The sequence below is a fragment of the Panthera onca genome, chromosome C2 (genome assembly GCF_046562875.1).
Source record: "Panthera onca isolate mPanOnc1 chromosome C2, mPanOnc1 haplotype 2, whole genome shotgun sequence".
NCBI classification, from domain to species: Eukaryota; Metazoa; Chordata; class Mammalia; order Carnivora; family Felidae; genus Panthera; species Panthera onca.
In genome coordinates, this window is record NC_138347.1 from 5,469,303 (window position 1) to 5,483,106 (window position 13,804).

Sequence of the window (13,804 nt, forward strand, 5' to 3'; positions counted from 1 at the left end):
GATATGCCAGCTCTTCACGGAGCGGTGTGGAATGGGAGATGTCCCTCTTGGTCCTAGAAATGTAGCGTGGAGTATGTGACATTTGCCCTTGCGGCTTGAGAAGGTAAAACCGTTCCCCGAAGTGACCCTCTTTAACCTATTTGTAGTGATACTTGTTTGAGGGAGAAGTGATGGAAAGCTGTTGACCGTGGGGGTAGTGAAAAACATCTTGCCCGAACACCCCCTTACTGCGCTTCTTCTCTATCTTGGTTCCTGTTGCACGTTCACATCCTTACGATAGCCAGAGACCACACGCGCTCTCAGGGGCTGTGCAAACACAAGTCAGAATTCAGCCATCTCCCCTCTGCACAGGGAGACATTTTTTCTTTACCTGTTGACATGGAAAAGAGATTTATTTTATCCCTTGTTTCATAGTGCTGTGTTTTTGTCTCTGTAAGGGCAAGACGATCAGTACACTAAAATTACACTGTGTTAAAAAGAAAGAAAACCTGGAAAAAAGCGAATGAGAAAGCGAATGGCATCTGTGATCGTAGTCCACGGTGGCTTTAATGACAGCACGGTGTTTTACTGGCTCACAATATCCTAGGAAAGGTCTTGTGTGCAGTGAGGAGAACATGGTAACAGTATTGGGACAAGAAAGGAGAAGGATGGAGGGGTGGATCTGGGTACAAGATTAAATTGAGTTTTAGCAAGAGAAGCAATACACGTTTCTCCATCCAAAAAAAGTGACTTAAGTGATGAGAATCTGGGAGCCCATCTTTCTTGGAAGAGAAGACTGAAAAAAAATCTGAAAAAAAGAGAAAACCAGCAAAAGGAAGAGAGAGAGAGAGAGAGAGAGAGAGAGAATCCTGAAAGGTGGAAGTGTTTACCTCTACTCTAAATTATTAAGTACTTATTTTCAAATTCGACTCTCAGGGATCAGGAGGCAGATTTACTTTTCTGAATCCCAAGTTTGTTATTGTTGTTGTTTTGTTTCATTTCATAGAACATTCTGCTGATGCTTTAAACATTGACAGCAGGGCCCATGAGCATTTGGTCACCATGGAAATGAGGGAGTCCATGAGGCTGTCCAGCGAGCATTTGTGACGGGAAGTGAGGCGCTTCTGGGCACAATCTGTGGGGGAAAGTCCCACACTGACACTGAGCATTTGGGGTTAGAGGTGTAGCTGTGGGGTCAACTGAGTCAAGTGTCATGGAAAGGCACTTGAGAGAGTCTACTGTGTGTAGAACATAACTGTTAGGACTTTTGTCACAGAAACATTAATAACACAGTTGAGGGGGGAAATTGTTAATGCTAGAAAATGAGACCATGAACGCTGAGTGAGGATGACTATTCTAGAAATCTAAGCCCTGGGGGAGCCTGGGTGGCTCAGTCGGTTAAGCATCCGACTCTCAATTTCAGCTCAGGTCATAATCTCACAGTCGTGGGATTGAGCCCTGCATCAGGCTCTGCACTGACGGTATGGAGCCTGCTTGGTATATTCTCTCAATGCAGGGCTCAAACCCACAAACCGTGAGATCATGATCTGAGCCAAAACCGAGAGCCGGACACTTTACCACCTGAGCCACTCGGGGGGCTCCAATAAATAAACATTTCTTTAAAAAAGAAATATTAGCTCTGAAGGAAAAAGAAAAATCAATTTTACTTTAGATTTAAATGCATTTAAAAATGCACACATGGGGTTTGGGTCACGTGGGTAGCAAGGTTTTTAATGATCTCAAACTCACCCTGAAACTAAAACAGACAGACTATGATGACAGAGGAAAAAGCACGTGGACGAGACCTTCGGCGGCACCCAGTGGAACGTGGACATGAGTGGGTGTGGATGAAGTGCGGACAGCAGTAGGGGCACAGGAACAAAGCAGTGTCACAGAAGTGGCGGGAGGCGGGGGGGGGGGGGGGGGAAGACCCGCGAGGACTTCACAGTCGCAGATCGGCAAAATAGTCAGCAAATACTTCTCTCCAAAGCAGAGGGCCAGCCCTTGGGTGGGCCCCTGGGGCAATGGGTGTAGGAGTATTCATGGCACTCAGATAGACCTACCCGAGTTCTGAGTTGAAGACGAGTGTGGAAGGACCATGAGAGTAGTCTGTGGTGATCGCATCACTCAGTGGTAGCCCAGCTCCTTGAAGACCTCATAGGTGTTCATTCAGCACATACTCCTTTCAGAAGAACAGGAAGTCACCCTGATGGAAACTGCTGGGTTTAGCAGTAAAATGGAGTCAGAGTGACTCAGCATTACTAAAAGCGACAAAGAGAGGCGCCTCAGGGGAAGGCCTGGAGGAAGTCCATCCTCTAAAATACTATAATGGGGTACTCTCTAGACCCTAGTGTCCTTTAAAGATCCCCCAAAAAGGGACCATGGCTCCTTAGAAGAATGGTGGATTGCAGTATCTGGGACAGGAAATGGATAAGATGAACCTGAAACATTAAGATTGTCAAAACGAGACAGGGGGCATCTTCTGAAGGCGTTCTCGTTGGCCCAAAGTGTGATGAGTTGAATTTCAGAAATAACCGATGGCACGTGATTGGCGACCATTAAACATTTTAAAATCTTTTGAGTTCATTACGAATACGCGCACGTACATATATATGCAGTAAAACCTTGGTTTGCAAGCATAATTTGTTCTGGAAACGTGGTTGTAATCCAAAGCACTTGTATCTGAAAGCGAATTTCCCCCTAAGAAGTATTGGAGTCTCAGATGATTCATTCCACAACCCAAAAATATTCATATAAAAATGATTACAGGGCTGTACTATAATACAAAATAATAAAGACAATGTAAAATAGGGGCGCCCAGGTGGCTCAGTCGGTTAAGCGTCTTGACTCTTCATTTCAGGTCAGGTCATGATCTTGTGGTTTGTGAGTTCCGGCTCCTCATCGGGCTCCGTGCAGGTAGCGTGGAGCCTGCTTGGGATGCTCTGTCTCCTTCTCTCTCTGCCCCTTCCCCCCTCATGCTCTCTCTCTCTCTCTCTCTCAAAAATAAATAAATAAACATTAAAAATATATTTTAAAAAAAGGAAATACAAAATATAAAGAAAAATAAACAAATTAACCAACACTTACCTTTGAAAACCTTCATGGCTGGTGTGAGGGAGACAAGAGAGAGGAGGGTTATTGTGTAGGACGACTTTGACTATCGGTAACGGAATCACTGCTGTCTGTTGCCTCAGTGGAGTCTTTTTCCTTTTGTGCAACTTTAACAAGGAACCTATCCAATGACACTTGCTTTTGCTTCCTTTTGAGGATTTCGCAGAAATGTGACATTGCATGGTCGTTAAACAGATTCATTGCCTGCACCGCTACAGCCTTGCTTGGGTGGTGCTTTTCTACAAAATCTTGCACCGTTTCCCACATTTTACCCATCTCCCTGATCTCACCTGAACTGAGGGATTCCTCTGCCTTTTTCTCCTCCTCTGCAGACGAGATGCAGACATAGACTTCTTACAAAATCTTGCAATTTTGGCCACTCACATACCTCACTCATACTTCTTGATCATTTCCTTTTTAACTTCCACCGTAATCATCTCCTTCTTGTTCCCCCTTTTCTTTTCAACCTTTGTCTGCAAGGGGGGCATCGTATATGCTCACACGCATGTTGACTACAGGACAGTATTAATAAACTTGTTATATGCTGTATTTAATGTAACTGGCAATAAGGCAGCAGAGGAAAGGGTCTATATCTGCAGGCAACCTGAGCTAGAATGAAGCAAAGCATTCCTAGCTTACTCTTGTACGGAAAAGCAAAGGGCTGTCCAGAGGTGCTTTGAAGTGCTAAAAAATACACCAGTGCCAGTTGTGGGCACCTTCCAATGTTCTGAAAAATCACTGATTTCTGCCAAGCACCACGGCCTAAAGTCAAGCATCTGAGCATGGGAGATGATCACCCACAATCCTGCAGAGAGAGAGAGAGAGAGAGAGAGAGAGAGAGAGAGAAGAAGAAGAAGAAGAAGAAGAAGAAGAAGAAGAAGAAGGAGGAGGAGGAGGAGGAGGAGGAGGAGGAGGGGGGAAGAACCATTGGCTCAGTTGTGATCACGTGACATTCGGCATCACCTACTGCTCGTATTACAAACATCGCTCATTTATCAAGTTAAAGTTTATTAGAAATATTTTCTCATCTTGCAGAATACTTGCAGAACAAGTTACTCACAATCCAAGGTTTTACTGTACTTGCATATTTAAGTTCATATATATACTTGGATACATGCACCCATGTCTGTTTAATGACAACAAAAGCACCAATAGGAATCTCATTGGTCTACACAGAGGAAATTAGGGCATCACCACTTGATTTTTGTAAGTGGTAGTTTAAAGAGAATCACAATTCTCCTGTCTTACCTATGACTACTGTATTTCAAAATGACCAAAGAATCCTAGTTCAGGAAGGATAGTTCTTATCTGCCGAATAATCACATCTACTGAAGTTGAAGGAAATATGACAATTAGAAAATCATTTAAACCCTTAATGAAATAGTCCCGACAAACTTTATTACCTGAACTTGCTGATGAACTTAGCATGACCGAAGATGAGAAAGCCACACATGATATGGGTGCAAAGACAGAGAGGTTGGGTGGCACATGGGTGGCTCAGTCGGTTAAGCATCGGGCTCTTCACTTGGGCTCAAGTCATGATCTCACAGTTTGTGGGTTCGAGACTCACACCGGGCTCTGTGCAACAGCGTAGAGACTGCTTTGGATTCTCTGTCTCTCTCTCTCCCTCTCATGTGTTGGCTCTTTCTCTCTCTCTCTCTCAAAATAAATTTAAAACAAAAGAAATAAAGAGGCTGAACCTCATCTAATCATATCATTAGAACTAAATTCCAGTTTATGAGGAAAATGGCCACAGAGGAACCCATTGAAAATTCAGAATTTGGGATTTGCTGCAAAACAGCCCACTGGCTTCTTCAGTAAGTTGAAGACATGAGAGAGAAAAGAAGGAGGACCTTCTTTGGATTAAAAGAGAATCAAGAGACATAGCTGTTAACCATAGAACAATCCAGACTTAATCGGATCAATTGTAAATAATAATAATAGTTAATAATGATGTGTTTTTAGCCCCTTGGGTAAAAATGAATTTGGAATAGATACTAAATGGTACCAAGAGGTTATTATTACTATTGTGTGTTACCGACATTGTGGTTTTATGAGAAAACTTGTGTTTTTATTAGAGAAGCATACTAATGATATAGTGATGACAGACGTTCTATGATTTGACTCAGTGTGTCAGCACCAAAAGCAAAGACTATAAAGAAGTAAACAGATAGGTGATAAAAAATTTTTTCTGCTGCCTCTTGTGTCTGGGTGATGAATATGTTGGATGCATTATATTATTTTTTTCTAATTTTGTGCGAGTTTGCAAATTTTTGCGATAACTGGTTTTTAACATGTAGATATACAGTTTGAAGACAAGGGGATGAAAATTAAATACGATGCTGTTTGTTTGTACTAATTTTATACATGAGCAAATATCCCTCCAAGAGCCTGTCACAAGGGTTGCTTAAATTGTATACTTAATATACAGAAGAAATGCCCCGCTCCTTTTTTGTAGTTTTATTGAGATTTAATTTACCATCTCTAAACTTCACCCACATTAACTATACAATTCAGTGATTTTAGTAAATACAGAAAGCTGTGCAACCATGGATGTCATCCAATTTTAGAACATTTCCACCACCCAGAAAAATCCCTGGGGCCCATTTGAAGTCAATTCTAATTCCCATCTCCAGCTCCGGGCAACCACTAATCTACTGCCTGTCTCTATAGATTTGTGTTTTCTGTATATTTCGTATAAATTGTATCTTACAATTGTGGCTTTATATCAGGCTTCGTTCACGTAGCATGATCTTTTAAGGTCCATCTGTGTTGTAAGATGTATCCGTAGGTCACTCTTTTTTATGGCTAACTAATAGTCCATTGTATGTATATACACATCTCATTTATCCCTTTACTGATGGCCTTTTGGGTTGTTTCCACTTATTGGCTGTTATGAATCCTGCCTGAGGATTCTAGTTTTTTCTCTACTTCCACTTGAGCCCTTGTTCTTGTTTGTGGTTTTTTATTAGAGCCATCCTAGTGGGTATGAAGCAGTATAAACACTGTAGTTTTTTTTTTAAATATAATTCTAATGTGTATTACCCCAGTGGCTAATGTTATGGAGCATCTTTCCATGTGCTTATTAGTCATTTGTGTGTCGCCTTTGGTGATTATCTATTCAAATCTTTTGCCCATTTTTTGAGTGAGTTGTTTCTTCTTATCATAGAGATGTCAGGGTTCTTTATATTTTTTGGAGATAAGTCCTTAATCAGAAATACTGCTTGCAAATATGTTCTTCTAATAGGTTGCTCCTTATTGTTTTCTTAATGGTATCTTGGAAAATATAAAATATTTTAATTTTCATGATGTTTAATATATTGATTATTTTTTTGCCCCTGGTGTTTTTGGTGTTGTGTCTAAGAACTCTGCCAGATCCAAGGTCATGAAGATTTGTTTTAGCTCAAACGTTTAGACCTACCACCCACTTTGAGTTAATTTTTGTAGGTGTTGTGAGGTAAGACTTCTAAATTCTTCTTTTTGAAATGGATATCCAATTTTCCCATCCCTTCTTTTTAAAAAGTCATTAGAATTATACAATGCTATCTTAAAATTTCCATCAATGATTAGTTTCAGAATTATAAAATTTAAGTGAAATAATTGGGTATTGCTTTTTTGTGACTAGTGTTAGAAGTGGCAGCTTTTGGGGCGCCTGGGTGGCTCAGTCGGTTAGCCTCCAACTTCGGCTCAGGTCATGATCTCACAGCTTGTGAGTTCAAGCCCCGCGTGAGGCTCTGTGCTGACAGCTCAGAGCCTGGAGCCTGCTTCGGATTCTGTGTCTCCCTCTCTCTCTCTCTCTGCTCCTTCCCCACTCACACTCTGTCTCTCAAAAATAAATAAACATTCAAAAATGTAAAAAAGAAAATAAAAAGGAAAGAAAGAAAGGAAAAGAAGTGACACCTCTTGTTTTCTGGGTTGTGAGCTTCTCCTACGGAAAAACTTCTAACCCCGCCTACCAAAGGAGTGACACCTTCTCTGTGTCACCTTCTCCAGCACCAACCCTACATCCCACTCTAAACAGAGCAACAGATTTTATAACTCTGTAGTCCATAAGAAAGTAACTTGCTCTTCAACACTCTTCCAAATCTGTCTGTAACTTCCATCAGGAGGGTATTGAAGCGATAAGGCCTCTGCTGGCAAGGGCTCCTTGCTGTTGTGGGCCTCTTAGGTCTATAATCCCTCTGGAGCCCATACCCAGACAGTGTAGGAAATGTGAGTGTAAGTAATTATGGGCTATGGAATTTTTCAGTTACAGTGGGTGAACCACAGAAGAGTCCTAGAAACTCGGTCGGTCACATATCCTTTACGAGATCATTAGGTTCCCTCATTGTAGCCCATGAGAACATTCACGTTGTTCTTATAAAGCTCCAGGGAGGTGAGAAGAGCAGCGGGTTTGTCATGGATTTCATCTCTCATGATTGCAAGGGAAGCAGCTTTAGCTCAGTGGGTCTGCCATTTTCCCATGGTCTATTGGTCGTCCCTGGTGGCTGTGGAATCACAGCACCTTCAAGAGGACATTCCACATGGTTCTTGGATACAATAGAGGGTATCCAGCCCTTTGCTTTGGGGGTTACTGCAGGTACATTGAAATAGGCACAGTGCTTTTCTAACTAAGGTGAAGATAAGAAAATTTCAGGAACCAGGAGCCCATATCTGTTCTTTATCCTTACGGAGACCAGTGTGACCACCCATGTGTGTGGTCCAGTGCAAGTTCAGAACAGGAAGAATAAAAGAGCAAGGAGACTTTTATTTTGGGCACCCAAAAGGGGATCTCTATTTTTACATTCTTAATAATATTCCTTGAGAATATCAATTCCTCAAAGCAAGCTTAGACATTGAGCTGGGTGGTTTCCACTGACCCACTTCTTGAGAGTATTTGGTCCCTTTCCTCATTGGGCTCAAGAGTTTATAAAACCAGCTAAACATCATTTGGGAGAACGGGTGAATTAGACACTGTCATAATGTTAAACAACTATTTCTGCTACTGTTGTTCTTTGGAAAGGAGAAGTCTGACATCGTCTGGTTATAGAACAATCCAATTTCTGGCCTGGGCCAACAATTCCGGTAGAAGCTTGCTGATTCTAAAGTTCCTCATTATTTAGTGGGAAATGAAAAGTAGAACCTTTTCTGCTGCCACCTTTTGCAGATTTTGAGCAGAAGAAATGTATATGAATAGGGCTTTTCTTTCTGTTCTTTAATAGAAACTTGAAGGTCTGTCGTCAATAGTTAGTATGACGTATAGAATTTAACTTATACGTGAGGTCCTCTGATTCTAAATGGCCACTTCAACTCATTCACCGTGTCTCATAAGAGTTTTTCTTTCTTCCTCAGACCCAGCGAACTCAGCCCCATCCATACTGGATGGGTTTGATCATCGCAAAGCCATGGCAGGGCAGCGTGTGGAGTTGCCTTGCAAAGCGCTTGGGCATCCTGAGCCAGATTATCGCTGGCTGAAGGACAACATGCCCCTGGAACTTTCTGGAAGGTTTCAGAAGACCGTGACAGGGCTGCTCATTGAGAACACTCGTCCTTCAGACTCAGGCAGCTATGTGTGTGAAGTTTCCAACAGATACGGAACTGCTAAGGTGATAGGCCGCCTGTACGTGAAACGTAAGTTGGAGGGTAGCTTGGAACAGTGATGTTGGCTGCCATTGATGGAGCTCTTGATACAAGATGACTTCCAGGCTCTTGCTATAGCCTTCCATTAATCCTGACAACAGTCCTGCTGAGACCAATATTACCCCATTTTGCAGATGAGGAAATGAATGCTCAGACAGATTGCTCAAGATTACACAGCTGGGGTGTTTGGATTTAGGATTGGAATTCAGGTTTATCTGAACCTCCAAGCTTTCCATCAGGCCACAGACTATGTACCTGAGATCCCATTACCTAGTTGTTGAATTAACAATGGCCAGCCTGTCTGAACACTGACGGAGGAAGAGGGGCGGGCTTGTGATGTCCCTGCAAGGGATGGTAGTCCGATCACAGTGGGTGTCCTTGGCTGGCTTTCAGATGCTACTTTATGTTCCTGAATGGGGCTATTATCCACAGAAATATGGAGCTCTAAATTATCAAAATATTGGACTTAGACTCATTATTACATATCATTTAATTCAAATATGGTGGGTGTATTTCATCTCTGATTGGTTTGTAGTGACTGTCCTGAGAAGGATGCTGAAGGCAGACCCCAGAGGAAGGAGGGGTGTGACCACAGTGAGGAGCACTCTAATCTAGGCAAACACCCTCCATTTTACTCACGCAGAAACCAAATGAATGCGAGTCACATGACCACAATTGAGCGGCAGGGCGTTGGTCAAAGCAAGTGGCCCTGAGATGCCACTAGAACATTCTTTTCATAGTGTATGATTTTATATATTACATACGATAAAATATTTTTTTATCTGATGAACTGACTGATCAAGCTAAGTCATAAGAGTTGGCATTGAAAGGGAGGCATTCTCTTGACCTGGATTTTTCCAACCCCATGCCTATTAGTGCAACTGCCTGTTCCAGGGTCACTCTGGGTGTGGTCTGTTCTAGCACAATACCACCCCAACAGAATATGTTAAATATCCCAGTGACTGCTTGGAACCAGCTGCCCAGGGTGAGTCCTGAGAATATCATGAAAACGTGTTTAGGCTGGGCTTCAGAAGAAATGGAAGATAAGTTCCGCACAGCTCTATTTCTGAAGCTGAAGAAACTTCCAGATGCAATGATGCAGTACTGGAAGGCAAGGAAGAAGTGTCCCCACAGGTTCAAAACCTCCTCTGTGTTAAAACACCTTTCATGGCTCCCCATTTCCTGCTGAATAAGTTTATATTTTAGAGTATTGTCAAAATCATTGTAAGTAAGCCTGTCTGGTGATATTGCCCATACTTTTGCTTGAAAGAAAACTGACCAACTCCCGTTACATTTAATTTCTTCCTATTCCATGTATAAAGCCATCCCTATCCTGACCACAGGTCACACTCCTCCCTCCACATGGAAGAGGGTTTTCAAATACTTGAAGGTCTAAACTTTCTGTCTTTCTAACCCCAGTGCAGTGCCCTCCCCAATGACACCCCCTGTCCCAACCATCTCAGGCTGAGCTCTCAGCGTTTATTGCTTTCTCATTTATCAAAATCTACACTTTAGAAGTTATTTGCCGAAAAGTGTTAATTCTGACCGTACTTTGTTGTCACCCTTGTACTCTTGCCACATCTGGACAAGTCCTGAAGTGCCCCTCAAATGTTCCCCAACTCCCTCTGACTTCATGACTTCTGTCTTTCTTCTCTAGACAGAAAGCATTCTCTTGGGTTCTAAATCCAAAGCCCTCTCTTCTCCCGTCTCTTCTCCTCTGGTGCTCTCTTTATTCATAGGGCTCTGGATTCCTCCCCTCTGAGAACAAGCCTGGATCTGCAGCCTTCGCCTGGCTTCCTTCCTGAGTGTTAGACAGCATGTCTCCCAATTTTACATCAGATGTGCCACTGGCATTTCAACACAGCAGCATCGCAAAACAAACTCTCCACCATCTCTGCGTGGTCAATGGCTCTTCTTATTTGAGATGCCTTCCCCACTCCCGAGCCCCCTAAACGCAGGCTTTCAATCCTGGATCCTCCTTAAGCCTTTCCTTTCTGAGTCCAAGTCCTGCCAAGTCCTATAGATTGTAGCTCATGGTGCTTCTTAGCCACCCTCCCCACGCCCCTCCTGTCCTAGATTGAGACTTAACGGCACCTCAACTAGACATTTGGAGTGCTCCCTTACTGACCAATTTCCCCACTCCAGTTTGTGCAATACAGTATGATCAATCAGTTCTCCTAAAAATGTGTTTGACTCTAAACTCACTTGCAAAAAATTCTCGAATGCTTCCTTTCGTCCCCTCTGACTTAATTCCAAGATCGTGAAGCCTTTTGAAATCTTGTTCCAGATTGCCTTTGGAATTTTTCTCCCATAATTTTCCTACAGAGATTCTGTGTCGTGTCAAAGTGAACAGGCACGCTCTCCTTGTGACAACGGCTATGCTTCATGCCCTAATTCACAAAATGCCCTTTCTTTCCAGCTGGCCTCAGCTCTATTCATCGTTGATATCTAAGGAATTTCCTGATCTTTCTACTGATCCCCTTCCACATAGTATATGTCTCTGATGGACCCTATATCACTTCTTGGCTACTATATTAACTCTTGTATTTGTCTCATCTGCCAAAAGACCGAACTTCTTGGAACCAGAGACTTCGTGGTGTGGTGACAGGAGATGTCAGGAATAATTGGGGTAAAAAATGGTTTTAGCTATTTACCGCTTGAGTGGATTTGGTTCAGTTAATTAATCTCTCTGAACAACCACTTCTTCTTCTGTAAAATGGATATGATAAGACAAAACATGCAGGACTGTGGGAAGACTGACTTATATAATGTACAAAAGAAGTGTAATAATTTTATGGCACATGCCAGGTGCACCATGAATATAATTCATCTCTGTCTTACCTGTAGCATTAACCCTACTTTTGGCTTCTATTAGATGTTCAGTAAATGAACTTGCTATGTAAGATTGGGTTTTTGTTTCATTGGTCACAAAGTCTAATATCAACCTATTTTCTTACAGCTGTGTGTTATGGGCCCTGGGTGAGCCACAAAGGGGGGTATGAGCAGGTGTTGTGACTGTGTGAGAATCGTCCAGAGAAACCCGTCAGTGCTACCGTGGGACAAGGCAAATAGGATTTAAATGTTCCAATACCTGTGTCCTTATTGGTGGCCAGAACTTGGCATTTCTTATTGTCAGTGGGTGAATCCCCACACTTACCCAGTGAGAAAGCAGTTTGACCAAATGTTGGTCTGTTTGCCACACAGAGGAAAAAGACCAGAAAAAAAACCCAAAGAGTAAAGAGGGCGCTCCTGAACAAAATGGCGCACTATGGAATAATCCAGAACATAAGAACTGTGTAGCATTGCTTACAACGATGCCTTTGCCTTGTCAGAAGCTCAGGATGTTGTTGAAATGATGTCTATGTATGTGATGTTCTTACCTTCTTTTTTTTCTCTCACCAAAATTTCCAGAGCCACTGAAAGCTACCATCAGCCCCAGGAAAGTTAAAAGCAGCGTGGGTAGCCAGGTTTCCTTGTCCTGCAGCGTGACAGGCAGTGAGGACCAGGAACTCTCCTGGTACCGAAACGGTGAAATCCTCAACCCTGGAAAAAATGTGAGGATCACAGGGATCAACCACGAAAACCTTATAATGGATCACATGGTCAAAAGTGACGGGGGCGCATACCAGTGCTTTGTGCGCAAGGATAAGCTGTCCGCTCAAGACTATGTGCAGGTGGTCCTTGAAGGTCAGTGGGCCTTGTTATAGGGTTCAGCTGCAAAAGAACCCAAACGCAGAGCACTCAGAAGAATGATGAAGCAGTGCTGATAACTCCCAGTGTTAGGATTTCTGTCTGTCTGGCTAGCTAATAACTCGGCCCTGGTTTCTCAGGATACGCCGGGCTAATAAGAGACCAAGTGTTGGTGAAAGTTATAAATGGTAGAAGTACTATAATAAAAGTAACTTCACATAAAGTTAAGTAACATAAATGTCGCCCACTCATGTGTTTAGTTACTTGTCAAGTTACAGACCTCAGAAACGTGGAACATATAGTTTGGTTGACGGCGTGTTAGCCCAGACTGGAGTTTCTCGATGATGCTTTGTTGGAAGAGCCATTTGATGCTATAGGGTGGTTACCAGCATCTCTGGCCTCTGCCCGCTAGATGCTAGCAGCATCCAAGTTGTGACAACCGAAAACACCTCCAGACATTGCCAAATATCCCAGGGTTGGGGGTGGGGAGAGATAAGGAAATAACAGCCCCCAGCTGAGAAGTACAATTTTACGGGCAAAGCGTAGGGCAAAATTTCAGTATAGTACTTGGTGGAAAGAAAAAAAATGGCGTCTGGTTGGCACAGTTGTCACTGATCGGGTCCAGATATTCACCAATTTAGGTGAACAGAATTTGTGAGGAATGACCTCGGGTGATTATAGTAGGTTTCAGGTGTGTTGTTTTCTTTTCTTACTGTCCTGCTTACATCTTCAAGGTTATCAATCAGCCAGGGAAAAAAAGCTATCCAGGTAACATTCAAGTGAGACATACATTTGTCACCGGATAATTGAACAGGCTTTTGTCTGTGTATGTGTGTGTGTCTTATTGGAAATTCTGTCTTTACATATAATTTAAAATTCATTTGATGTCAATTGATTAAAATAATGACGTGACTTTCCTATAGTCTAAAGAGAAAAAATATTTACGTATGAACATTAGTTTAAAATATGCCTTGATGCTCTTAGGGGATATTTCTGTTATTGTTTTTTTAACCTTAGCTTATTTTTAAGAAGCGGGCTTAGCAATGAGATTCTTATTTTGATTCGACATTTTCTTGCAAACAGTTTTTTTTTTTAAAGCAGAGGCGAAATTGCCAGAAGGCTTGGGACTCCTATTAAATGCCTGACACCGTGTTCCCCGTAATAATTAAGTACAGAAAGTAATCAATTTGTACAGAGCCAGTTTGGTGCTGCTGATGCACTATAGTCCTTACATAGCCACTATTTTTAGATTCTTTGTAGAAGAGGGACAGAGTACCTGTCTAGGCCTAGTTACCTTGGCAACTATCTCGTGTGACTAAGAAAACCTAAAGAGCATATTGATAATCCATAATGATGTCGGAAGATTTCAGGTTATCAGAGAGTGACAGCAAGAAAGATTTCAAAG

At 42.3% G+C, this 13,804-nt stretch overlaps 1 protein-coding gene across 2 annotated transcripts in view; it reads left to right on the forward strand.

Annotated features, from left to right (window-relative positions):
- Positions 1-13,804, forward strand: part of DSCAM (DS cell adhesion molecule) — a 762,026-nt gene that overhangs the window by 453,695 nt on the left and 294,527 nt on the right. For both annotated transcript variants that reach the window (XM_078452754.2, XM_078452755.2), the window contains exons 5-6: positions 8,422-8,700; positions 12,121-12,396. In XM_078452754.2, coding sequence (XP_078308880.2) covers positions 8,422-8,700; positions 12,121-12,396 — 555 coding nt within the window. The remainder of the gene's footprint in view (positions 1-8,421; positions 8,701-12,120; positions 12,397-13,804) is intronic.